The 27,621-nt window shown below is 47.3% G+C and overlaps 3 protein-coding genes across 3 annotated transcripts in view; 1 reads left to right on the forward strand and 2 right to left on the reverse strand.

The window, feature by feature from the left end:
- Positions 1 to 23,428, forward strand: part of T265_04602 (hypothetical protein) — a gene marked incomplete at both ends in the record, with an annotated part of 28,471 nt that extends 5,043 nt beyond the window's left edge. Inside the window, 20 exon segments of the mRNA XM_009169384.1 lie at positions 615 to 758; positions 4,770 to 5,098; positions 5,919 to 6,465; positions 6,711 to 7,022; positions 7,453 to 7,706; positions 8,205 to 8,949; positions 12,112 to 12,260; positions 13,599 to 13,845; positions 14,356 to 14,398; positions 14,493 to 14,664; positions 15,945 to 16,171; positions 16,302 to 16,445; positions 16,552 to 16,966; positions 17,113 to 17,229; positions 17,381 to 17,716; positions 18,024 to 18,352; positions 18,875 to 19,319; positions 19,411 to 19,581; positions 20,817 to 21,189; positions 21,207 to 23,428. Of these exon segments, the coding sequence (XP_009167648.1) occupies positions 615 to 758; positions 4,770 to 5,098; positions 5,919 to 6,465; positions 6,711 to 7,022; positions 7,453 to 7,706; positions 8,205 to 8,949; positions 12,112 to 12,260; positions 13,599 to 13,845; positions 14,356 to 14,398; positions 14,493 to 14,664; positions 15,945 to 16,171; positions 16,302 to 16,445; positions 16,552 to 16,966; positions 17,113 to 17,229; positions 17,381 to 17,716; positions 18,024 to 18,352; positions 18,875 to 19,319; positions 19,411 to 19,581; positions 20,817 to 21,189; positions 21,207 to 23,428 (7,721 nt within the window).
- On the reverse strand, positions 1,401 to 1,586 carry T265_04601 (hypothetical protein; the record flags this gene model as incomplete). The annotated part of the gene is made up of 1 exon (XM_009169383.1): positions 1,401 to 1,586. One exon carries the CDS (start codon positions 1,584 to 1,586, stop codon positions 1,401 to 1,403), a length of 186 nt encoding a protein of 61 aa, XP_009167647.1.
- A 1,236-nt stretch (positions 23,429 to 24,664) lies between the features above and the next one.
- T265_04603 (hypothetical protein) lies at positions 24,665 to 24,871 on the reverse strand (the record flags this gene model as incomplete). The annotated part of the gene is made up of 1 exon (XM_009169385.1): positions 24,665 to 24,871. One exon carries the CDS (start codon positions 24,869 to 24,871, stop codon positions 24,665 to 24,667), a length of 207 nt encoding a protein of 68 aa, XP_009167649.1.
- Positions 24,872 to 27,621: the final 2,750 nt, after the last annotated feature.

The following is a 27,621-nucleotide window of genomic DNA, read 5'->3' on the forward strand; positions in this document are numbered from 1 at the left end:
GCCGATCCTGCCCACAGGACCGAGTGATATGAGTCTAGAAATGCTTCTGGACACTTTTGATCTCGCCCCCATCCCAGGAAGTCAATCAGTTGCTTCGTCAGAGGCCCAGCCTAAGCACGAATTACAACCGCGACGCTGGACAGACAGGTCCGCAAGCCTAAGCTGAGGAAAATACAGTTACAACACATGGTTCCGTTTATTGCGCGGGACAATTCTTGCTGTATTCACGTCTTCTCTCTCTCTTGGTATTCGCGTCACTCGTATGACATGCTAGCTCTACATTCCGTTGCACAGCCAATCTTATTGTCCTTGATGCAGTCAGATCGTCCGCATGCACAATATGTATTTTGCCACAACTCGATTGCGGTCACCACTTGGGAAGTTTTGGTATGACGGCCTGAATTTCCCACGATTCTAAATCATGTGAAGAAGGCACACAGGCCGTCAACATTCCCACTAAAGGTCATGAATTTCACAAACAACCAAGTGCATTTTTCTGGTACTAGTCAGCCGATACATCCGTTTTTTTCGCCGTTTGCTGTACGGATAACCCTTTACTGAAGTCCTTTCCGTTTGCAATACTAATCCACGCCTGTTTTATTCCTTTTTAACAGCTGATTCCAACGCACTCAACAGCCATCGAAGACGTCTCAGCAAACGTGAGATGAAGGCCATGTTGAAACAAAACAAGCGGAACCGGTCCGCTCTAGACGAGAAACTAGTCGCAACCATGGATGAATTAGCCCTTCACCTCAAAGGTATCCATCCCTCTTTCTCTTTAGAATTTTCAATAAATAGATTCCATCTGTTTTGCCCGAGATGGCTCAGCGGTTAGAGCGCGAATTTACTGACTGGAAGGTCCGTGGTTCGAACCGGATCTCCCCTGTCTGGGTTTGGGCATCCTGGCGGCATCCCAGCTTCCTTTGGGTGGCGTGACAGCTGGAGACTGGTCTGTTTTGTCTTTGTGCATGTCGGCTACCGCTTGCATAGCAGAATTTCACTGTCTACACCACAGAGTATAGTGGTATTTCGGACGATCATGTCCATTCGGCAACTGGGAAAAGGACGGAAACTAGTGGGTACACGTACTTCATTTTGACCCGGCAGTACCAAATAACCAGAGAGACGAATCTTTACAAAAGAGTTGGTCGCGTGGTTACAGACACTGATCAGTCGACAGTTGGAGAAACCACACATTTCTTGGATACGAGCTCAAGATAGCCCAGTCGAGTTAAGGCGGCACCTTACGTACTGGAAGTTCTGTGGTTCCACTACTGCTGTCTAGGCTTGGGTGACCTGTCACTATCCCCGCCATCGTGCCTGCCAACTCCGTAACTTTCTCCACAGCTGATTGTAGACTGATGAGTACAATGAAATTTGGTCCATTACGTTTAACTTCTTTAATTGGAAGTTGTGGTAACCCCCGAGCCATGTTTAGCACCCGGATTTCTGTGGCGTTCTTGGTGCCGATTCTGGATGTCCTCTTGTTCCGACAGTCGTTTTGATAAACTGTCTAGAATATCCGTCTTCTTTGGTTGTTGTAGCGAATCCGGCCTACTTGTGGGAACGAGGTTTTGACATTGCATGTCTTCTTAAGCGGGTTGGAACTTCAGCAACTCGGATACTGTCCCGATTTCCCGTACACTGAGATTCGGGTCAATGTTTTTGAGATGTTGAACAAAATTCATGGCTGGTGCCCTATCGTTGGAGATGACCAATGTGCCGTCAACATGGGGCTTGTTATATACCACCTCTGATGTAAAGTAGTATGTCAATCATAACTATAAAAGCGTTCTTTGGAAGTGGACCCAACAGCTCCCCTATCGCCATCGCATCACTTCATCACTTCATCCTTAGCTTGAAGTTGATGTCCTCAATACACAACAGAAGCAGGCTTTTGAGGACCGCTACTAGAAAAAGGTTATTCGAGATAATCAGGTTGCGCGGAAACCCAACAATTTCGTACACCAGCACAATGGCAAGCAGTAGCTTAACATCTACGAAGCATATATATTTACCTTTGATATTGATCGCTTCCAAAGTTGTTGTGCATCTTTGGTTCTCTAATTATCTAGGTAGCTTCGACATATTATCAAACCGTCGCAGGCATAGATCGCACAAACTTGTGTTTAGCCGCATCACATAAAAGTCGGCTTATTCGAACAATTTTTCTTTACCTTTCATCAGTGATCCGACCGTCTCGATTGTAACAGATCCACATGAGAAATCGTTCTCAGAATCCGGTTGATTGTCCACTGAATCATCTGGGTGATCTTCCATATCGTTCGCGTAAATGTCCTGATGGTTTTGGTTGGGAAATGGACACACAAAACGGGAGTATGGACAACCGTCCGCGTTTGGAAATAAGTGGCTCGTATGAAGACAAATCATGTCCGAGGTTTACTATCTGGTCCATTGACTGACGGAACTAACTAGCACCGAGGTAACCCATGGGGCTATCATGCACCACTCCGAGGTTTGGACACAGTCTGACAAATCGGGGTAAACCAGATCACTGATGTAAAGTTTGTAGGATCGACGCATCAACAGACAGGAATCACCTCTTGAACCTCAACTTAATGTTGTGGACAGTTAGACATGATTAAGATCGAGGAGGTAATCTTAGATTTGTGTGATTTCAGAATCTCGCCGGTCAACTCGTGTCTTAGAGGCGTGTTAAGGTGAAAACATTTTTCTACTCTGCCACTGGGCTATTGCCGTTCGGTAGTGAGAATTTCAGCTCATCATTTAGAACTGAAATCTGCTTATCAATAGACGTTTTTGACCATCGCTCCGAACTCTTTGTCAGGCTTCATCATCATCATCATCATCGACAGCATGACATCATTGGGCGAGGTGGCCCAAGTGGTTAGAACGCGAATTTACTGACCGGAAGGTCCCCGGTTCGAATCCGACCTCTTCCTCTCGACCCTGCCTGCCTAGGCATGGCAGCTAGGCACCGGAAGGTGCTACAGCTGAACACTCTATTGTTCAACACCGATGCTTCACTGCCGCACAGCCATGATTCGTTTCAAAACCTTATTGTAAAGAAAAGAATCAAGGTGGACAGGGAAGGCTTACCACAATCACTCCGGAGTGCCTACACCTCTAAACACTCATTCAATCTGGATCGAAACTGACAACAAGAACGCAGCGTCTCCAACCAGGCACAGTGGGGATTTCGCGGTCCTCATCCTGGAAGGCGAGTAGCACCGACAGCATCCAAGCGTTTCGTAATCTCCTTCATACCCCTCTGTCAAGTCAAGGATTGGCCGCCTCTCTACTTCTACCACTGAGTTGGGCAAGGAAAACAACACTCTTTTCGGCTAATGATAGTTCCGCATACGCAACACATGTCCCAACCAACGCAGCTTCTGTTGCTGGATACATTCTGCAATGAAAGTACCCGTTGTGCAGTCGAAAACTCGCTTTCTAAATGCCTCGTTACGGATACGCCGACACCAACCCACACCGTTGTCTGTCCGTACCGAGTCTAACCCATGTCGGCCTCCTAATTGAGTCTCAGATTCCCTAAGCCTGTCCACTTGTGCGTTCATATCTCCGGAAATCACCATGATGTCTGAGCCCTTAGCTCGCCGCAGTAGGGTATTCAGGGCGTCGTAAAACCTGTCTTTGACGGCGTCGGAGCTGCAATCAGTGTGGGCGTAAGCGGACACCACTAACAGACAGCGATCAGCTTCCCGCTTGTGAGACTCCTTCACAGACGTTGCCAGACGAACCACACAGGAGCGAATATCGACAGGTATTCAGTCAAGCAAGAATACTTCCGCCTGGTGACTTAGGACGATACCAACCCCTGCACATCCCGCCACAGCCCCTGAATCACAAGAGGTTCGCAACCAGAAGCGAATGGAGACTGATGGGACGGTTAGCTCACTCACTGCGCTTGAATCTTGAACTCTCGCTTCTGAGACACAGCGCACATTAATGCCGAGCGATGCCAGTGTGAATGCAAGAGCAGCTTGTTGTCCTGCTTGCTTCAGAGTGAGGACATTGAACGCGGCCAGATAGAAGATTGATTTGGAGATTCCTGAGGATGTCGGCGTCATGTGACGAGCAGATGCTGCGTGGACAACCTATGCATCACGAACGGAGTCCTAAGTGCTGGGCCTACAAGGAGAGAGTTAATAATGGGATGGGGAGGAGGAAGAAAAAGTGTGCGGAAGAGCGAGAAGGGAGGCGTCACCAATAGCTTGTTTTCGATTACCTGCCGTCTCGATGCAGCGAGTAAGGCGACCCGGCCGATGTGGCGTTAGGTTACTGTTAGTTCTGAATGTCATAGTTTTTACATGGGCTGGGATACTCTCAGGGCGACCACACCTAGACATGAGGACGACTAGGGTCCTCGGCCAAAACCTTTGGCTCAAAAGCCTAACCGCAAGGCAGCGGTATTTGGCAGGAAATGCAAATGCCTTACCATTTATACTTAACAAGTCTCCGTACGTTTCAATTTCTAATCTGGAGGATCAGGAGTCTGTGTTTGTCAGACTTCTAACCATTGACCAACGTTGTATGAGAGATTCTGAGTGTCGCGGGGACGCCCTCTCAATGGAGGTGCACAAACCGTCACACCACGGTATGGTCCAGTCGCGTCGGTTGCCAGGCTTTAGAATAAAGTTGTCCCTGGATTTGAACCCTTAGATGCCTTCTTTCCCTATTAATTCTTTATCGTTGCTTGTATACCGTGTGGCACTTCCGGCTCACATGTATACCTTTCTACTCACGCTTGGTTCTGTCATTCTTTCAAGGTGATTGTATAATCGATCCCAATCCATCTCCGTTGAAACCCATCCGAGTCGCTGCACCTCCAAACGCGAATTCAACCACCCAAATCATCTCCACTCCTATTCGGAGAGGTGTTGGTGGTCGCAGAGCAGGGCGTCGAGGAGGGCGCCGTGGCCGTGGAGGTGCGAAACCCGTACACATTCCAAGACCTGATCCACTGTCCAATCTTCCGGCCTCTTGGGTCCCGTTAATGTTACCTTACACTCCTCCCGAACTGGACAGTCGTCCGTCTAAACCAGCATTTTTACCATGGCTTCACCTGCTGCCTGACGCTCGTGCTCATCGGTTTGCGGTATGTTTCACCCGAGCACTTTGGCCTCGAATTCTTTCATTCTTTCTGTGTACTGGACTGGGTATAGGACTTTATCGCATGTGTACTATGTGAACTTGAAGGATCCAAGTTTGCTTATGTTAGCGCTCTGTTGACTGCCAAAGTTGGAGTTGGTTAAAGTCGGCGGTGACAGCGAGGTTTCCGATGGTCAGTGGCAACGGTAACCATAGCACATCTTGTTGCTTCCGTTCTTTCACCATGAGTAGGAAAACTAACTTAGTGGTATAATGACTTCTGCACTAGTCAGCTCCATCTCGGTTTGTTTAGGCCATGTCAGAATGAATCCCGGGTAGGAAAAGTACTTTAGTGAACCGCACATATTGATGTTGGTTGTTGTAAACACAAGGCGTATTTCAGTCTGATGGACGGTCGTCTGCGAGTACAGGCCATGGCTGAGCAATGCTATGAACTGAATAGGTTTGAAGTCTGCCTTTCGTTCGCCAAAACACCCGATTCATCCCAACACTAATGGGTGAAACAGCGGTCGAAACTACTCCACGATGCGGAGATGTATCGTTCATTCCAGAAGGGTCGCAGGTTAGGTGGGGGGATTTCAACAGAGAAATCGACAGTTGTTCCTTATTGAGAGACTAAACCGCACCTCGATTGGTTGATGCTGATCTAGTCGACCGTGTATCAGCAGCGATCCGGGATATACTTGGAACCGAAATATTCTTCGAGAGCAATTCGCCGCAAAGTACGATAGTTAGTGATATCTGTTGGAATGTGTTTGTAAATCGATGTTGTACGAGCGACATCTCCTTGTGTACTCTCCTTTCAGACCAACATACGTCATGTGTTATCTCAACACTACTCCGCTGCTCAGCCTTCAGTGAGACCTATTCTGGATAGTGTTCCTTGTAAAGACAACAAACATCAAACGTTCATGGAATCCGTTACTCCGCCCAGTTATTTGAGCTTGGCCTCGACGCTTTCAGTCCGACCAACCCCAGTGAACGACGCTCACCCTCTGAAAACCGCTATGCTCTCCGTCGATAGACAACCTAAATCCAATCCCCCATTTGCTCCACAGCCGTTTGCTGAATTAGAAAGGCGAGATTTTCAAGAAACCAGCAGTTTTCCTCCTCCCCAACAAATGGAATTACGTGATGTCGTTCAAAGCGCCACAATCACCAATCCCGCTCGTCGGCCACGAGGCCGATGCAGAGGTAGACGTGGTTCACGGCTTGTGGGTTATGCCTCTGTGCGACCGACCGCTGTCATCGGTGAAGTCCAATCTAGTGTCGCGGCTTCCGGGGCGTTGGTTAATCCGGAGATTCGGGCAGCTGCTCCTGCAGTGATCCCCAATACCCCGCCGAAATCAGGTTGTGAGTTCATTTGATCGCATTTAGTCCTCCTTGTTTCCTGAAACACAACTATTTTGAGTCGTACGTTTCCTCTGCGTCTGTGTGTGTATGCGTGTGTGCTGTTGAACATCGGATCGTAATAAGTCACACAAAATCCAGTCTTTCTTTGATATAGCACATAGCGTTCTCAGCCTAAAAATTAAGGTAATTTCGAGGTCTGTTTGTGTGCTTATAGTGTAACCTCCCTCTTTCCATTTTGATCCCAGCCAAACCTCGAGTTTCCCGGGAGCTTCGCGGTCTGGTTACTTGGGATGCAGTGATTGCCCAACAGAAACGTCAACAGGAGCAGGCCGAAACCGTGCAAGAGCACCCGGAAAATGCCGGTACAAAAGTTCAATATCCGACTGATCTAACAACGGCTGTCGCTCAAGACCTCTTAGCTCAAGCTGCTCTTGAACAAAACAATTTGTCCACATCTCGGACTCGACGTACTCGTCAGTCCAGCGGAAGCGTTTTGAGCCAGGCAGCCCAATCTACTCATCACTCGGAAACGGCATCAGTTGTGACCACAACAGCTGGTGAGTATTTTGAACCAATATTTTCGCCGAGACTTCTCCTGATGTTCGAATTTACTCCAACTTTGGTGACTTTTGACCGTTCAATGTGACCTTTACGTAGCTGAATTCCTACCGAGATGATGCGCATTTTGATTGTACTCGTTGACTTTGTGTAGGTTCCAGTGATAGAGTTATTCCCGTACATCCTATTGGAACGTGGTAATTCAACTCGGAGCGAAAGCTTTGTCAGATCATGTAGAAAAAAACTAATTTGTTCATCCTGAATCCCCTTGTTTAAACACACCCGTTGGCTAGCAGCAGGTGAGGCAGTTCTTCAGAAATCGATCGGTTGTAACATGATCCTTTGGATCTTGTGAGCCCTTTCAGTGAAATGGCACATGATACCTATTTCCCTCCGTTTACTCGTGGCAACTTTGAATTCTTTTTACAGCTTCGGAGCTGACAGTCTCAGAACTTCGCTTCCGTACTAAACGAAGCGACTTTTCGTCGATTGCGCGATCGGAGTCTTCCAGTATTGTCTCAGATGTAGTCACTACGCCACCGCGTCTTTCTGCATTGGACCAACTAGCTGAAGAGACTAAAGCTAATCGCCCGCTGTCTCGTTTGAGGTCAAGTCCTGTTAGCCAGCGCGCCGAGAAACCGGGACCGCCGACGAAGGAGACTGTTGCCGATTCCGTTATTGAGGTTAGTGAGCTTTCCGCTAACCGTCCTTGTTGTTTTCCGTCGTCTCATGTCACTACTCCCTTAATTGAGGCCGTATGTTGGATTTAATTTCACCATTGATTGGATGTATCATGATATGCCTCAGTTGACACCGCGATGTAAACAGATGAGTTTCATCGCTTCTACATCGCTCATGTTCGTGGTAGTGCGTCGGAAGACACCACACCGCTGGATTTTAGATTTATTTATATTCCGTTTATCACGTACACATACACGAAGATGTCTTTTGGAGATACTCACCACAAAATACACAATTAAAGTACCAGCCTAAAAGGTTTAAACAGGTTTAACTATTCTTGACCTGTCGAATACTATTCCAACTCAGAAATTTGGACAGGCGAACCACTTGACGCTCCCATATTCTGGGTTTTGCCTTTCCATCAGATGCCACAGAGACTTGCGTATCACCTCTCTTAAGTATTTTACTGTTTATTATTCCTGCCTTCCATTTCCGAACAGACACATACTCCAACAAGTCAAACACTTAGTTCTTCGAACGATCCCACACCGTACGTTGCAAAGTATTCACCGATTTCCGTTGATCATGAGCCAGAACAAAACCTGGACCTACCTTCACCCAACGTCCCCACTGTTCTGGAGTCGTCGAAGCGTGGACGGTCGAAGAGCAGACGTAACAACAAAACCCATGTACTCCACGCCGAGTTCAAGGGCGCCGCATCTGACCTTCGTAGTTATTCTGCTCACAAACAATCTACCGAACGTTTTCCGGCTTCATCGCCTTCCCCACATACTAGTTCATTACCATCTAAACGTCGTCGTCAGAGCGCCACGCCCACCCTCTCACACGGACATATTCCATCTGAATTTGCGTCGTCCCGAGGAACCGGCTCAGTTGCTTCGGTCATGAGTGAGGAATCTGCTCCTGTACCCGCAGCGACATCTGGGTCGGGAAGTTTGCGCCGATACTCATCGTCTCGAACTTCAGCACTTCCACCACGAAAACGGTACAAAGCTGGCATTGATTCACCGGTCGCGGCCAACGATGAGGATTCGACGACCGCGGCTTTGGCAACCGACGCCTCCCAGAACGAAGTCGATGTTATGGCAGCCTCAGATACCTTGTCTATCCCCACTGCTCCTGCTGCACACATTGACGTCGTCGTTGAGTCTTCAAAAGGCGAACTTTCGGCACACCTTACGCCTGCCACCGCCTCTCTTCCACGTGGATACAAACGAGGAAGAGGTAAGCAAGTTACCTATACTGCGAAATTTAGGCGTGCAGTTTTATAAATCTTTTTTTCCGTCCCTTTAATACTTTGCATGAGAACTTTACCTAGTTGCAAACCACCAATGAAGGGTTAATTTTTTAGTGGAAGTTCATCCCACTTGATCAATAAAGCCTTGAACAACTTGTTCGCCCAATGCAGACCGTAAGCTGGGATCCTTTCCCAAGCGACGTATTATTGTTCCCTGAGGTACTCCTTCCCTGCCTGGAGCCGTCATATTGACGTGGTGCTCGGGCTTGAGTACCGCCAAAGTGGACCAGAGACCAGAGGAACCGCGTACTACCGACAATCATATAAAATGAGACGGTCTGAGGGTGAAGTCGTACTGTCGGCTGTGATGGGAATATCAAGGCAGTAAGTTGTTTCCCGCAGGAGACCAGTGTATCCCTATTAATGGAAGCAGCGATGCTGTCTTCCTTCGAAGAAGAATGGGTTGGACAAGGTCGGCCTTAATAACCACACACCCCGATCGTCCACCGATTGACTGTGACCGCCAAAAAATATCCAGCACAGTCGAAAAACAAGTAGATCTTTCCATGGGTCAGGTGCGACTCTGAACTCATTTACTGTGTGAGGCAGCAGCAGGAATGAGATGTATAGGCCTTATTGTCTGAACGGTCAAATTATAATCTAGTTTCATGCAGTCGAGCTAGTCAGACTATTAAGTCATCGGCTCTTTGCAGGACCAGTCATGAAAACCCTACTGTCCGCTGCCTTGCGGGTTGGACTTTTCAGTCAAACGTTCAAGGTTGGGCAGTTGTGAAGTACCATCTGTCTGCCAATATCCTTTCCCAATCCCATCCCACGCTACCGAATTCGCCGGATCATGTGGTTGTCGGTAATCTCATTATCATGCCTTATCCAGTTCGCTACTCACTAAGAATAAACAAAATTAAATCTTTTATGCATAAAGGCTTTCAAATTGCATACTTTATGCCAAACTGGCAAACAGGTAATGCTCGCCCAGTTCTTATACTATCTTAGTTAATGTATGCCGCGTCTCTGGAAGACTCCTGCGAGATTCAAGCGCGGTCATGCACATCCAAGTGTCCTTTCCGACTTCAACTTCTTCACAGTTTTCAGTGGCTCAGTGGTTAGAGCGCGAATTTAGTGACCGGTAGGTCCGTGGTTCGAACCCAACCTCTGCCTTTCGACTTCTCCTCTCTAGGCCTGGACAACCTGGCAGTATCCCAGACCTCGTGCTTCCTTCGGGTGGCATGGCAGTTAGGCACTGAAATGGTGATACAGGCGAACGATTTAGGCTTCCGTCCTCTAAGTGAAGCTAATCTCACGAAACTCTAGGAAGTTTCCAAACCGCAACATCCCGGCTAGTAGTTTGAGCATTTGATAGTTCGGTCATGGGCGGTTCATCGGTATTGTGATTAGCTCGCACTTGGTCAGGATCCGGTGTCACTTATCTTTCAATCAAGAAAGCTACATCACGTGGCCCCTTATCGACTGGCTCCTTCAGTGATGACTTTTCACATGGAAGCTTTGCTCATCTTGTGAAATTATTCCTTCTATGACCTGCTTATCGATTGGTTGTAGTTTGCTTTCCGTGTGTCTTGTGACCCTGAAGCTATGACTTGTGGACTGTATGTTGTAGGAGTTTTACTGAAGTGCTTTGCCGGATTTGATTCCAGTGAACAGTCCTCTTTGTGTCCCTCATTCACCCTGCTCAAGCAAGCCCAACGCTACTTGATATAAGAACCGGTACCCGCTTGTATTGTCAACCTAAACGGGCTACATCTCTGACGAGGTCAACTCATTGTAGACGGGCGCCGCCAGTGGTCTCCCCGGTTATGTGCCGACCATTAGGAATTTTCAGCCAGAATGCTGGCACCAAATAATCCAGCGTCCACCAGGCGCATTTTTACAGTTGACCCAATAGGATCGCGTGGGTATGAGCCACCGTTGGACTGCGGCGCCTTCTGAAGCACACAACTTGATTCCGATCCTAGTGGTAACACACCTGATTATTCACTTTCTTTCGGACTTTCTCACGTCAGCAAGAAACATTCAAATCCACTATCTGAGATTTCCAATAGCTCAGCGGTTCGCACCTTTTTGTTCTATGGGTCAGCGACCTGGCTGCCACGAGATAATGACGTTAAAAAATCGCCAGCGTGTGACCGTCAGTATCCACAGGTTACTCTAGCTTGGTCACATGCTTCTCTTCCCCATAGGTCGCCTTCCTCTTTTATCCTTTTTTCGCACGAGCACATGTAAACGGAGCGGAAAAGGTCAAGCAATCATTTGGTAGTGAAGCGTGATATCCATTACTATCAAAGTTATCTGTGTTAGTCAGTGGCGCGCATGAATCTATGCGATTTCATTCGATGTGTAGCCCCCATCTACTGTCACTTCTGGATTCACGCATCAAGTGTATCAGCTACTGCTTTCAATACATACTTAGCCATCCCTTATTCTCAGATCACGGACGAATGGAACCGTTGCAGCCGTAACCTTTGTGCAACATGTACGCGGTGTACAATTGAGCACGATGATGCTCTCCTACTGTCACTATAACCGACTCTTTCACTCATATAAGGACTGAAGTTTCACATGTGGGAGAAACTTCAAAGTCGAGTGCTAGTCCCCAATGGTATCTTCGAGTGTCTGAGGATATTACTCCCCGTCGCGGTTCTGTTCTTATGTAACCATTTACGGTTTTCTTCGAGCTGTAGGAAACAGTCTTTAACTAATTTGGTTTTCACGAGAGACTCAACTGAATCTCTCTTAAAACCACACTGATTTACAAGTGAGTGTATTTCTCGAAAACAGTCCAATTTGGGTTCAAATAGAACATAAGGTTGACGGAAACTCGGGGACTGCGCCTACCTGATGAGCCCCAAGGAGAGCGAAACCGGTCGTGGGCTGTCGAAGAGTTTTCAGCAACCTTGTGAGAAGTCCTTAACTAGTTTCTAAGCTGAATATCACGGTCGTTTCAGTTCTATGTTGTGCTTTCTCTGTGCCACAGATTCTCAGCTGGCGTTTTAGAGTAGTTTTCCGTCTAACTCGCTTCCAATATTTGTTTTAGAGACTGAGCAGTTGTCATTATATTATCCAAGATTTTCCCGGGGTTAACATTCCCAAATCATTCTTGTCTTGTGTTATAGGACGTCCATCTCGTCGAGCCGGTATCACAACAGGCTCACGTCTACCGGGACTTGTATTGGTCACTGCAACTAGTACTGCATCTCCTCCAGCGATTTCACCGACAGATACTCAACTAAGTGCTGGCACTACGGAACGTCCAAAGCGGGAAGTACGTTTGTTGTCTCTGTTTATACGCCTACGACCCTCTTGATGGAAATTGTTCTTTGGGCTACTCCATGTTTTATCACGCAATCAAACGCTGGACAGAATTTGCTATCCCCAAGCTATCGCTCATAACCTCTCAGTATCCGTTTTCGGTCAAACGTGATCGTGTATTGCGTCGTTTCCTGCGATCCGTATCTACGGAGTGTGTTGAATTCAACTTTTTCTCCTTTTTGGATGTGCCGAAATTAGGCGAGTGCTGTACCACTGCTGCGCTCGCACCTGATACGCATGCTTGAAAGATTCGCAGACCATCAGAGTTAACGCGCTTACTTGTATCAGAGATCCGGAGTGCAGATTCCAGCGCCGGCACCGAATATGCGTTAGCAGTGAACTGTTATAAAAGAGCAACTCGATGCGCACTCAAGTAGATAGCCGCGCCAAGAAGTTATGTGGATACAAACTTTACGCATTTTGATAAATAGCTGATTTCGCGAATCTATCTTTTGGCATATAGTGCAGTCGGTAACTTCAAGCATATTTCACGGCCCTAGCCTGTCCTGCAGATGGAAAGGGTAACAAGGGCTTGTAATGTAAGCTGACCACACTAGACTACTTTATTTCAGCCACACATTCAACTGGCGTTTACGGCTGTAGCGCAGTGGGATGGTACTGGAACTTTAGTTTACCTGTACACTTGTCATATACCAACGAATATATGCTGCCTCCATAAATGGTTCCTGCCTATGGCGAACCATTATTGTAGCCGTATGAATAACTAACAACTCATAGATGATCGGCGAATCATCACGTGTCAACGTAATGATTGGCGAGAAACTGTGGCAATTGATTGAATTTTGCTTCCGTACAATTTTTAGCTCAATAGTCAAGGCGCGATTTCACTGAGCGGAAGGTCTGTGCTTGGAGCTCAACCTCAGCGTCTGGACTGCTCCTTTCTAGACTTTGACAACCTTGCAGTATCTCAGCTGCTGTGCTTTCTTCGGATGGGATGGCACCGAAGTGGTGTCACGACTGAACGATTGCACTACTATTATCCGTACAACTTTGAGTATTGCATTCGCTATTGGAATGCTACTCACGTGGTCCGTTGTTGGACAGCAGTTTCAGCCCACCTTAAACGTTGGGTGCTAAAAAGCAAAACAAAAGCTGGATAGAGGTTAATACTACAATCTGTTTGTCCTAGCAGAACAACTCTGAGCACTTGGAGTTTGTTTTGTTCGGTAACATGCGTTTACTCTCCACTGGTGCAGGACAGCAATAGTCTGATGTTTATTCCGAAACATAGCTGATTCACCCCGTTTGTCTTCGCTCTCTGATTTTTCAGGCCGCGGCTATCGGATTTGCCAGTCTTGTTGCAGCTAACCTCAACAACAACAGCACTACGATTACTTCTCTCGATTCGCCGGCTTCTCGATCACAAGGAAACGAAACTCCAACCGCACGTGTGGCGGATGTGTCGGTTGACGGCGTTCCACCTGTGACCCTACCTGCTCCCACTCCACGAGGCCGTGGCAGGCCACCCAAACCCAAACCAACCCCTCAGCCGCCAGCTTCGGTAGCTCCCACTACGGGTTAGTTTGATCGCTTTTTTTCAAAACCCACCTGCTGTCATTGGGTGACATCTAACATGGTGTCTCTTGTATGATGCTTAGTTAACCTAAACACCTCATTTTGCCTCACTTTACACTGCTTTCAATGAGACGGATTTACACATTTCTTCAGTTGAATGCAAGTGGATGGCCAGCTTGTTGTTTCCTACAACACAGCCCAAACATTGTGTCCATTTGGCCATCTTTTCAGTACATAAGCCTGCTTCATAGTTGTCGGATATTGTTCGTGCGATTTCGCAGGCAGCTCCTGTCGTCATTCTCAGTCATCTTTTGTTCGAGTCCGCAGTCATACATTTGGGGCAGCAGTATTCGGCCGGTTCACCTGGTCTGATACAACCCTTCTTACTTCACCCATGGGCCTTGTTCATCACTACTCACTAACTGTAAATGCCCAATTTCTACGTTGTTCTCTTCCAAGTCTTGATGCAGTGCGTTCCTCCCGGAGCATAAATTCATCCTTTCCACTTCCAGATACGGACGTTTCCAAGCCTTCTGAGCTACATTCATCCGTTGGGTGAGTCATGCATCTCAGCTTCTGTTCTTGTTGTATGTTCTTTTTCGTGTTTCATGGTAACCATAATAGAATTATTTGTTATTTTGCCCCACAGACGCAGAAAACGACCTGCAGATGTTCTCTCCCCCAGCGGGAGGAATATCAAACAGGCCCACTTGGCTTCTATAACACCCGCTACTCCGAATGCTGTCCCGAAAGAGCTTGAGGAACGAACTAGTCCGAGTGGTACTCTACGAACGCACGTGGAAGAACCATCGGCATCGATTGTGAGTATCTGTAACTGATAGTGGGTCCTACTGCGACTAAACCACTAAAACAATTTTTTTACTCATACGATTTCCTTCGTCAGTGCTGCATTGGTGGTCCGGACAGTGGGACCGCAATTTCTAAAGAATGAGAAGACGAACTAATCAGAGCTCTCACACCTGCTCAGGACTGGTTGACGGAATGGGATCGCCAGTTGCCTCCCTTACGCATACATTGTCAATTCGCCTCAACTTTGCTACCGTCACCGAACAAGCTAGTGCAGCCATTCGGTTCTGGTCTTTCCTATTGGTTTGAACCTTTTGTTTTCGCTTGTGACCATCCTGACTGACTAGACGTATCGGGATCACGACGTGTTCGAGTGTTCCTATGTGAACTTTGAACTACTGGTTGTTCGATTCATCCGCTGGTTGTAGTAGTCGCTTTGAGATAGCTTTATTGCTGGACGACTCATCGCCTCCGTAGTTGACGTCGTCTGATCATGGACTGTTACGTAACACAACAGTTCAGCTGTCGGACCTCTTTGGTGCATTTCCGACGTACAGTGGAAGCGAAACATGTTGGTTAAGTTGCTGCGAGGTTTTCAAGTTTAGACAGAAGTATTGGAATAGCCATGTTTGAATTGAAACTTCTATCAGTAGTATGAAACTATTAAGTTTACCCTACTTTGTGAAAAACGCCCAGCTAACAGAAGAACACAAACTAGGTGAGGACTAGATATTAGACCATTTTGGTCGCTCGTCTGAATCGAAGGGCACCAAAAATTATTGCTCTTCATGCCACCCGTCATTTTCTCCAGTAGCCTACCTCTTTTTCACAGTATCCACAAGGAAAGAATCAGTTCTACTGCATTCTTTCATCAGGCTTATTTGAGCCCCCGCGTTATTGCACGCAATGGTTAGGTTTTGTGAAGCCTATCTTCCGACTGTCCTTAGGTTTTCGATGCCAAGGTCAGTATTACCGGTAACGTAAACTGTGGATGTGATGGAATCACAGCTGTAGCGTATACCCAAATTGAATAGAACGCCAGGAAAGGGGCTTTTAAGCTTCTCTTCTGGAAGAGGTCACACCTTGCGGTGTCTAGGAGAGTATCGTTATGTTCTGTCTTCGGGGGGTTGGGTCGTGGCTGTAAGTAGGCTAAATTTTGACTTGATTTTCTACCTATTTCGTGAGCAAATGTTTTTTCATCTTGACAACGGAGCAGCTCATGGCAAAAGATGAGTGACATTAGGATGATTGTTTTACGGTCGTTGTAATCTTTCTCCCTTTCATTTGGTGACAGCTCCCCTCAACTGACTCTGAACCCTTTGGATTGCCGGCAGCCTCACCTGACGTCGTCCCACAACCTACCACTCCACGGAAAGTTGGCCGTCCACGTTCGAATAAGGCACCTGAAACACCTGTTCGGAAACTCATCAATCCTGTTTCTATTCCACAAGCTTCGCCAGACTCATCCACCATACAACTTCCCAGCAGGATCAGTCTGTTTAAAGGACATCTTCTTACAGAGTACGTGTGTAGATTTGCGCAGCTGTCCAGTTCATCTCATCTTTTGGTCTATTTTTTAGACTCAACTGTTCTTTCGGTTCCTTTAGGTTAACTCATAAACCTTTTGTAATTTTTTATTTCGCCGTTTCAGTCCAATCTCACTAGGAATGAATTCGGTCGCTTCAACCAAAGGCCCAGTCTGTGATATTTTCCTGCGTTTTCTGAATGAGCCGGATCCACTTGAACCCGATTCTCGTCTGTGTGCCCCGTTCATTTTCCTACCCATCCCCGAACGGTGAGTCTTTTTCTGCTGTTGAGTCTTTTAGCATTTCAATTTTGAAATTTCCACTCAGCTTACCTATGGTTGACTCTGCTTCCTTTTTGAATTCCGTTTTTTTTAGCTATCCGGAATTTTATCGTTTCGTCATCTCGTCCTATTCTGGAACGCTCATCCGAACTCGGTTCGTTAAGTCCTTCCTGAGCAGGCTTTTCTCGGTGGAACCCTCAAACGGAACAGTACTTGACGAACCTATTTTTGGGGTAGAGTTCCCATCTCTGTGTTTGGCCAGTATTGCCAGACGATTTGTAATTGAGGCGGAGGACAGCGAACAGTTGGAGAAGCTCGCCCAAGATCTGGGCCTCACGGAGTCCGAACTTGGCCTAATATCGCTCAACCCCGCTGATGTTGAGAATAGCATACCATTACTTGACGCTGCCGTAGAAAGTGTCCTAACTGTTTGGGAATCGTTCGCTGGACGTCGCAGCTGGTTGGGACGTCGATTGATACGACTTCGGACAGTGTACTCCACCCTGCGGGTAGGTTGTTTGTAACGTCCATCGCCTGCCTTGCGCACATTTTTAGTGTTTAGCAAACTACTCGAGTTTAGCTAGTAGGCAAATAGGCCACCTTTTTGTGGGGCTTGTGTTGTCGCACTTGCTCATGTCTTCTTTCCCTATTTCAGAACGATTGTGCCCGGTCGTTTGCTGAAGAATATGGACAGTTTATTCCTCCACTCAAAGCTACTGCTGTGCTGAATATGCCAGTATGCAAGACACCCGGTGCTGGTGTGAAGAAAAAGGTACCTGGAAGTTGTACTGCGTCTTATCGGGCATGTGTTTTGTTTGTCTTCTCTGTTTGTCATGTTTTTATTCTAACAGTGTATTGCTATGGTGTTTTTGTTTCGTTTGATAACCTAAGTAACCGACTAACTGTTTGTGTAATACCACCAGGCCGACCGCCGTGCGCTGGAACGAGGAGCAGAGGTGATTCGCTGTCTCTGTGGGTTCCGTGTCGAAGGTGGGCACGCTATGGTACAATGCGATCGTTGTGCCTCTTGGCAACATTTACCTTGCCTTTGGTGGGCATTGAATCAGGCTATCAACAACCGGCGGATGAATAGGACTGTTGGGCGGTCCGGTCTGTGCCAAGCCGCCTTGGTCGCGGCCCAAGCCGCCGGATCTGGATATTTGGCCGAGCTGATCGAACCGAAGCTGAGTACGAAATCGGATGATACGGATCTACCTTACATTTGTCCAGTTTGCCTGGAATTACCTGATTTGACACTGGTGAGCAAACTAGTCAATTTGATTACAGTTTGCATTAGGCTAGGTTTCGATAACTTTGTATGTTCTGACGCGTAAATTGGTCACTCTAGATTGTACGAATTGGACGAGGTGTTTTAGTCCGCAACGTTCGGCTGATTTGCCAACAGACCTCTCACTGGATCCCAAGCTTTAAGCTTTCCTCGTATCACTCTAGATTGTACGAATTGGACGAGGTATTTTAGTCCGCAACAATCGGCTGATTTGCCAACAGACCTCTCGCTGGATCCCAAGCTTTAAGCTTTCCTCGTATTCTTGTTTATCTGTGAAGGAATATCCACGATCTCTGTCTGCTGCGATGGCCATGAACGATCTGGATTCTGTGTTCAGTCTACAAGAGACAACCGTGGAAGGTGAGCATGAATTCTGGAGCCTGGCTAGTGTTGATGGTCGACATCAGATACGCACTGATGACTACGCTTTCGTGAACCGTGCATGGATGGAATGTGTACGCACATCACAGGGCGTGTTAAATCGTGCGGATATGAAATCACGCCATCTCACCATAGATGAGGCTCGAGCGGCGGCAGACGCCCATCCGATTACCACGTTCTACGACCGAGTTGTCATCCGAATCTACCGACTGTGGAAAGATAAAAGGTATGGTTTTTGTGTGAACTTTTGCATCTGCTTTTCGGTGGTTGGTTTATGGCATGGTTTCCTGGTATAAAATCATCCCTTTACGGGAAACCTTTCGATAGAACCGACTTTTGGTGGGCCTCAGGTGGGAGTTACTTTTTAAATGAGCTCTACCTGGAGGAGGCGAACACCCTTTTGGGTATATACATGTTGCTTCTTGAAAGTACTATATCGAACATCTGTTATCCATCCAGTTTATTCTGCCGGTAGCTCGCTCTTGGTTCTGCGCTAACCAAGCCGGCGGAATGAAGTATTTGGTCCGCCGGTGGCTGTCTCGTCGATATCTGAAAATTTTTTCACCAGTACACTGGTGGTAATGAGAGGGCCAACAAGGTTGGAAATCGAGTTTTGGTGATCAGCGTAGGACACATGTCACCATCTAATTTGGTGGCTTCAGCAGGGGTTCTGAAAAGTATTTTCCCTTGGATTGCGTTGCTTTTATAATGCATTCCACTTTTGTTTCATATCTTTCTTTTCTATCAGTGGAAAACCGTGGCTAGAAGGTGGCCTTTTCCTTCGACCGTATGATCTCTTGGTGACTTCTGAGGAAACAGATGAGACTGACGCCACTCAGCAACGCTTGTGGCACTATCGTGAGGTGGTTTACGATGAAGCTAGTCGACTTGTACTTCCGCTTTCTGCCTGGAGCGGTAGGTGCGTCGTTCTTTGCACGTCCGCTTATCGCACTGGCCGTCCGGCTGATCTGCTTTCCTCGCATGAGGCTGATCAGTTTTTGTCCGGATACACGATGGTCTGCAATCCAAATGAACCTCAGAATAATACTTTGGAAGCGATCAAACGACAAGCTTGGAGGAATCAATTGTTCTTTGTCTGTGATAAATTGTTTGAGCGTGCTACACCGAGCAGTCAAACAACCACTGTTCGATTCGATGAAATTTCCCCCGGTTATCTCAAAGTCAACATGAGGGTATGTTCTTTGCTGATCAGCCAATGGTTCAGCATTCCAATGGAGTTATTGATTGCCTACTCAACTTTTTGTATTTTTTTGTGTTCCATAGCCCTATTGCTTCTTACGCAAACCGGATGTGACTGTCGGCCGAGCCACATTACCTCGTCATTTTACCGCCGCTCAGCTGTTGGAGTACGACCGAGTTCCAGTGAGCGAAGTAGATGCTCCTGAACCCCCTACTCCGACATCCGTTTCATTTCCGATCTCATCGAAGCCTAAAGTAAGTTTTCTGGCCACTCATACGTTCCTATGGTTGTATGACATTCGCCCCATTGCGCCCAAATTTTGGGAAAATCAATAAACTACTGTATGTAGTGATCACCATCACCCTAGGCTTTCTATGCATTGTGTCCACGTCAGCTGCGATGATAGGAACTGGGTCTCTTCCGTGATTAGAGATTTTTCGGTGGTTTACAGTGAACTGTAGCAAAGACGCATCCAAGAAAAATTTTAGCAGCACGATAGGTCTTGAATTCTCACGTTTCGTCTTTTGCTCTGTTATCTTCTTACCATCATCTTGTTTTTTTTTATTGGCATCAGCATAGCCCTATTGCTTCTTACGCAAACCGGATGTGACTGTCGGCCGAGCCACATTACCTCGTCATTTTACCGCCGCTCAGCTGTTGGAGTACGACCGAGTTCCAGTGAGCGAAGTAGATGCTCCTGAACCCCCTACTCCGACATCCGTTTCATTTCCGATCTCATCGAAGCCTAAAGTAAGTTTTCTGGCCACTCATACGTTCCTATGGTTGTATGACATTCGCCCCATTGCGCCCAAATTTTGGGAAAATCAATAAACTACTGTATGTAGTGATCACCATCACCCTAGGCTTTCTATGCATTGTGTCCACGTCAGCTGCGATGATAGGAACTGGGTCTCTTCCGTGATTAGAGATTTTTCGGTGGTTTACAGTGAACTGTAGCAAAGACGCATCCAAGAAAAATTTTAGCAGCACGATAGGTCTTGAATTCTCACGTTTCGTCTTTTGCTCTGTTATCTTCTTACCAGCATCTTGTTTTTTTTATATGGCATCAGCTTCCTTACTTAACGCAGAAGCTCACTAAACCAGCTCGCACTACTTGTACCTTCAAAATGTAACTCGCGGAGCTGGAATGACTTTTTCACTGCTAGATCTTATTCCATTGAGGTTCGGTACAAATCTAGCTTTTCAGGGGGTGCCTCCCGGTCTTTTTTATCTGGAAAAAGAATTTAATCTTGTGCACCTTTTCGCATTTTTTTTCAAAGAATTTCTTACAGAAGTTTCAGGAGATTGTCATCTAACTCATTGTGATGAGTAGTTATTTGTAAAAACTCCAACCGCCTGTTTCGATGAAGTGCTCACTAGAGCCCTTCTCATCATCTTTTCGTGCGCTAACTTCTAATTTTCACTGGGTTGCCCACTCACGTCTCCTTGTTAAACTTCCAATTCTGTTTCCCTCTGTCGCTGTTTTCAGGGAGAGAAGCTCGCGCGTGTTGTTGATTGGTTGGAAAGGAAGCGTCTATTGGATATTCAGACAGTCAGTAGTAACCAACAGCCGATCGAGCCAGCGGCTGCTCCCGCTTTATCACTTCCGACAACCCCGCATCGGGGGCGTCCTCGTGGATCTCGGGGGCGAGGTCGTCCACCTCGTTCCGTATCGCAGCCTGTGGCTGAACTGGGATCCGAGATTTCAGGCCAAGCTCCAACGGCTGTTGTTCACTGTGACTCTGCTGCTGTACAACCGGACGGTGCTTTAGAAATGGCCGATGCTGTTACCATTACTGAGTCTGCCGTGGCGGAGCAGCCGGCTGATTCTTCAGAGCCCACTGCAAAGAAGTCATTACGACGTGCGCAACCTTTGCAGCGCAAGAACTGTCTACTGTTTCGGTATCTGCCATTGAGGTTCCCCAGGAGCGACTTGAACTCTCCGAACCTTTATCCGAAATTATTGTAGCTCCAGAGCTATTGGGACGCGGGGAGCCTAAAATTGAACCTTTACCCGAAGTTGTGCCCCTTGAGCCCATACCGTCAATATTGGGACAAGAATCGGACGACGTGATTTCTTCAGCCACATCACCACAGGCTACTGGAGCGGACAACGACAAGATTGTGATTTCGGAAGATAGCTTGAAGGTAGACAACCCTCCGACTTCGTCTGATTCAAACACAACTGAGGTTGTCAACTCGCATACCACAGAGAGGCGACGTTACGCTGTTGTAAACACACCTGCCGACAGTATGAGCACTACCTTTGCTTCAGCACGGAAACGTAAGTGTGCCGTAACCAGAAAGCGGATAGCCTCAGCTTCAGCTTCCGTCATCTCTGAGGTACGTGAAACAACTACCTTCTTTTCGGACTCAGAAGTGCCCACAGAGCCTGCTTTAGAAGCGTCCAGGAATCTAGCTGAGGACCCTTTTCCCATACCAGATAGTACCCTCCTTAGGGAAAGCGCCTCAAGTGAATCTGAGCCACAGCCGATTCCGCATGAAGATGACCATCTGACAGATGTAAGTTTCAAGAGTGCAGTTGCATGTAACTCTCCACTCACTGCCTATACACCCTCGCCGAAGTCTTTGTACGAAGCTGAAATCTGGGAAGGGCCTCAACTCAGTCCGACACTTACTGCAACGGAATTGCAAGAAAACAACCCACTCAACATTCCCACTGAAACATTGACTTTGACCGAGTATAGGATTGAAGTTCCAACTACTCAGAAGCAGGTTGTCGATGAAGTACCATTTGAAGCTGGCCAAGAAGCGTCTGCGGATGGTGATGTCTGTGCTCATACTGTCACATCTAGTTCGATATCCAGTCCCGGAGGAAACACCGTGGACGTTCATCCTGAAGCGGATTTCTCTGCGGTTTGCTCGGACCAGGTGATGGAGACAAGCCAGGACAAACCTGACAGTCCGGAGGCTATGGTTACTCAAACTACAGAAGTAGAAGCACTGGTGTCCACATCATCACTTGAAGAAACTTCCGCTTCGAGCCCTCAGAAGTCACTAGCCCCATGTGAACGAGTTCAGAGTCCAAATACTCCAAGTTTGAAAATAGGTGACCCCACAGACTCCCAGACCTCTTGCGTCAAAGAGCAATCCGATGCGGACACTACTAGGAAAGGATGCACAAACTTTTCAGTGGATTGTCTTGCATCAGACGAAACCACTCCATGCCTTCGATTTGAGGAGCGTGAAAGCTCTTTGTCACAACCTGACGAAACCGCGGAAACCAAATGTTCGTCGTCGCCCCAGCCTGGCAACAATCAGCTGTCTCGCGAGTCTCATTCAACCAAATTATCCGCCTCTCCTGACTCTGAAACTCCGTGTGTGACGGCTGCTTCGTCTGTTCCCGACGCCGACATTCACTCGACTACTGAAAATGGGACAACCCCCTACCTAGAGTCTTTTGTATCGGATTCGGGGAATGACTCTGGAGCCACCCCAATCCTCGATGAACCGGCGATGTGTGGAGATTCCAGCCATCAACCGACGTCGTCGCATGATATGGATAGCTTCTCCCCCACCCGAATGATGGACCCCTCGGTAAAGGCCAAGTTACCCTGGTGCGAACACCCTACTAGTCCCGTCCTCCCAGAATGGTCCGATTCCACCCGATTACAGTATAACCACCAGGGTTCGAACCGTCAGCAACAACATTCTCGTTCAGATCCGCCATCTCATCGAGGAGACAGATCCAGAAACCAGAAGGCCGAAAATACCTCACGGCACAGTTCTCTTGCCTCCGAGAGGTATGGTAGTAATCACCACCGGTCATCCGATCCACGAAGTACCCACAGCCGTAATGATCGCTACGGTTCCGCTCAATCTTCGCATCCTTGTAGTGGTAACAGCAGCAGCAACTCGCGATCTAATTACCATGGATCTCATCGACACGATCGAGATCGTGATGACTACCGCTACCCGTTTCACGGTCACCGAGACCGATCCCGGTCTGATTCTGACCAATTTCATCATAGATACTACCACAAAGATTATCCAAATCCTAACCGCTATGAGAGCAATCACGGCCGCCGATCTCACGAATCACGACACCCGAAATTTCCTAGGAGACATGACTCAACTTGAACTGCGGAGAAGAAACCCACACATCCCTTCCCCTCACTCATACGAGAGAGAGAGAGAGAATATTCGCGTTCCGCGATACTGGTATCAATTATACTTTGATCACACGACTCAGTCACTCTATCTTACGCCCATGTGATGTCTGCCTCCTATTGGTCATCCATCATACATCGTGACAAACACGGACAATCCTTGTCACACCCTGATTGCGAATAGTTCTCTGTTCACCCTGAAGCCGGTTATGTCTGACAGTGGTGTTGTCTCGTTCTTTTCTCTGTATTTACTTCCGGCGGTCAACTTACGACTTCTACTGGATCAAGCGTAGGGATCTCTCACACTTCTCACACTGTTGCTGCTATCCGTGTACATAATTTCGGTCGCTATCGGCCTACCGGTTCCCTTCCGTCGTCGTCACTTTTAGTTGTCCATGTTTCATGTCATCTTACGGTTTCTGGACGAGTGATGCAGGTGCTCCCTGCGGTCATTGATCGTTTTTCTACTCTAGTTTATATAATACCGCGTATTCTTATCTTCCTGTTGTTTGCTTTTCACACGATATGAAATTTTGGATCGCTGCACCTTGGGAACAATCCACAATGTTGCTTCTTTCACTTATTTAGACGCGCGCGCGCACCCACACACGCATTTCGACGACGCTTGTATCTCCTCCTGATCCTAGCCACTACTTCCTGATTTGATCACCCATATCCTGTCAGTCTGTAGCTGCATTTCCGGCATCCCGCCCCCCATTGTACATACACTAATGAATGGTCCGGTCATTGACTGATGACGTCTATTCTTGGTTGGTGTTTTTTCACTCGCATGTGTATCATTCATTTTTTGCCCTAATTTTGTACTCCCTTGCATTCTCAGCTACTGAACGTCTTTTCATCGACTGTTTTGTTTTTTTGCTTGGGGATGGATGGGTTGTAGATTTGCTACGGGGAACTTGATTTTGCTTGGGGATGGATGGGTTGTAGATAACTACTCTGATTTGCTACGGGGAACTTTCTGAGTTCTGCTGGCCAACAGCCATAACTCGGCAATGATTGGGGACTATCATTCTTCTTCTGGATACTGACTGCTCAAGTAGATCGTGATCATCTGGTTTCTATGTGGACGAAAAACCTCATCATTCCACAGTTGGTGTGAGGTTTGTGATAATGCTTACTCCTGGGTATCAACGATCTAACACTTTCAGGGACTGGTCTGAAACCAGAACAAATCGGGCCCTGTGAGCTATCTGTATTTTGAATGCCCGTACACACTTGTTGTACTACCTGTGGAATTAAGCATTCCCAAATTGTGAGCTTCTAACAGAACCGCCCCATTCGGGTCTTTTTGGACAACCACTCCCTTGTAGCGTTCATCGGCCAACAGGGAAATCTGCTGTGGAGTGAGACAGATAGACTCACCAGGATTCTTGAGTTCTTGGGGAGATATCATCAAACAGTCTCTTGTTCCTCCCAATCTTGTGTGTTGGTTGGTTGGTTTCGATAGTGGCAGTTATGGAACTCCTTAGTTGCTAGCCTATACCCAGTAATCGAGGTTTCCTGGACACAACATTTCCATGTTCTTATCATAAGTAAACTGTCTCTTATGTTTCAAACACGAGTAGTTCGATGGACAGAAAGGGCTGAATCACACGAGGTCCCTCATCTCTGTTAGGACTCAACGAAAGGATGTGAATGACTTCCACCTATACTCTGTCACAGTTTCGGCTACAATAATGGTCAGTGGGAGTTGGGATCTCCAGAAAAAACAGCGTTTTTGGGAAGTGACTGAATTCGATTCATCGCTTCCGTTTATTGTATCTGAACAGATCAATGGCTTGTAACGGCTTGTTAGGGCGAGATGGCCCAAGTGGTTAGAGCGCGAATTTACTGACCGGAAGGTCCGTGGTTCGAATCCGACCCCCGCCACTCGACTTCCCCTGTCTAGGCTTGGGCAACCTGGCAGTATCCCAGCCCTCGTGCTTCCTTCGGGTGGCATGGCAGCTAGGCACCGGAAGGGTGCTACAGCTGAACGCTTTCTTTCTTTCTGTTACGGTCTAGTGCTTGCGGCTCGTGAGACATGTTTCGATTTGTCCCCTCGCAGTTCAAGGAGAATCACTAGAGGTCATGGAAAATTTTACGTATCAGTTTTGGCGAAAATGTGTCTGATGAACTCAGTGCACGAATTCCAAAGCCTGGATTCACGTTTGCTATTTTGCGTCACTTGTGCCGTCAAAAAAGCATCACTGAATCTCAAGGGTAGCGCGTAGCACGCTACAATGAGGTCCGTTTTGTTTTTTGGTTGTGAGACGTGGCCTCCACCTCTTACCACCGATGCCTCAGAAGCGTTGCCCATGTCTGATGGCGTCATGAGTTTGTAATGAGGTAATTGCGGGTGTTTGGCTGTGTGGTAAGTACTTCGTTCGCGGGAGACATCCACCCCATCAACTGCTGTAGCTCGGCCATGTGCTGCGCATGCTCACTGAGTCGTTTGTTCTCCGTGCCTCCTTCAGAATGGCACAAGTTGCGAGGCCTGGGAGGGTGTGCAAGGGACTAGGAATGGTTTTGGAGTTGGTGCGGTCCGACTTCCAGGATGGGTCTCCGTGATCCCATTGTGCACTTGACTGGTGACATTGCAAGAAATGAAAGTTAGTGGCGTCCGTGCTACCAATTTCTTTCCAGGTCATCTAAGATGTGTAGGTTCTTCAGAATGCTTGCCACAATCTAGTACCGGGTCAGACTCTCATTCGCCCTTCTTGTCTTTTCACTTCAGGACTTCAATGATAATTAGGTGAACTTTGTGTTTGTTCAGCAGCAATGCATCGGCGTCAACACTCATGGTGGTGGTGATATTTCGATTTGCTCACATATTACGGGTTCTAACGAAGACAGTTTTTCAGTCCCCTCGGAGCATCTGTTTCATCCACATTTGTCGCTTTATATCCGGTGGCATTGTGGTCCCGCAGTAGAGTAACTTCAGCTGCCTCAAAACCCACCTAGTTGAAGCAGTTCCAAATGGTGTTTTTTTCACAAGGTGCTTGTTTGGTGACCCATCAGACGGTTATAACTAGAAGGCTTTCCTTCCTAGTATGGTTCCTTGGAAATGCTGTGTATAACTAACACCTGAGGATCTGTTGGCATGATCCGCGTTGATCTTCAGAAGCGGAATGAACATAATGTCATTTGTTTCCCAAAAATAAGTGGACGTTAAATCACCACTGGTAACTACACTAAACCCCATGGATTAGGAGCACCCCGCACTTGTTCGCCTATTTATGTGCGGAAATTCACGGTGGTTACTTAATTTATTATTTTCACTAATGAATCTAGTTACTAACATGGTGGTGCGAAAAATACCATATTGAAATACCGCGTAGATATCACCTGATCCGTTTTGTCCGTTTCGGCCAAACCGAAATACAGTATCTTCATCGTCCTGTGCACACAGTTAAGGACAATTCGCGCTGTATTTTGCCTGTGGCGTTCTTCTTGGTCGCCGGCGCACTGGAGACTGAAGCGATGGGCTATGTTGAGTTTTAAAAGTTTGTTTATTGTAGTATTCGCGGGCAGGCAAGGCGAGCCGCTGTGCAACCATTACTTGGGATAGCGAGTGAAGACAACATCGCCGCTACTCGGCCGGACACCATACACGAAGGACTGAGAGCAATGAATCCTTGGAGAGATCTATTGCCTTTTTCTGTTAAGCTGTGTGGGTCAAAACAATTAGTTGGTCAGTGCCTACTCAGCAGCGTGTAGCAGCAAAACTTTCCTAGATTTTGCCCATTTGTATCTTGCCATTCCCACCAAGGAAGGATGCCATAACCTGTAATCGGGTTGGTCATTATGAACTTTCCTAGCATCGCCTCGACCAATCGCTTGCAATAATTTTGCAACCACTTCCTGCTCACAATTGAATCACCATACAGTGCTCAGCGTAGAGAACTGTCAGTGATGTCCATGTGATCGACATCATTCGCTGAAACATGCTGGCCGGCTTTTTTGGGACCCATCAGTTTCTATGGTAAACATATTCGAACTTGGCGGATTCACTCAACCAAAGGAACAATTTGGCCGCAGCGTTGGGCCACGTAACCCAGTTCACACGTACCGGGGATCATTGTGGATGCCCAAACAGGGACGGCTCCGCTTCACCGGCTATTTTTATTGCAAAATGAAGACTTGTTTACTGAACAATAGATGTTG

Source organism: Opisthorchis viverrini (assembly GCF_000715545.1).
Source record: "Opisthorchis viverrini unplaced genomic scaffold opera_v5_78, whole genome shotgun sequence".
Lineage (NCBI taxonomy): Eukaryota > Metazoa > Platyhelminthes > Trematoda > Opisthorchiida > Opisthorchiidae > Opisthorchis > Opisthorchis viverrini.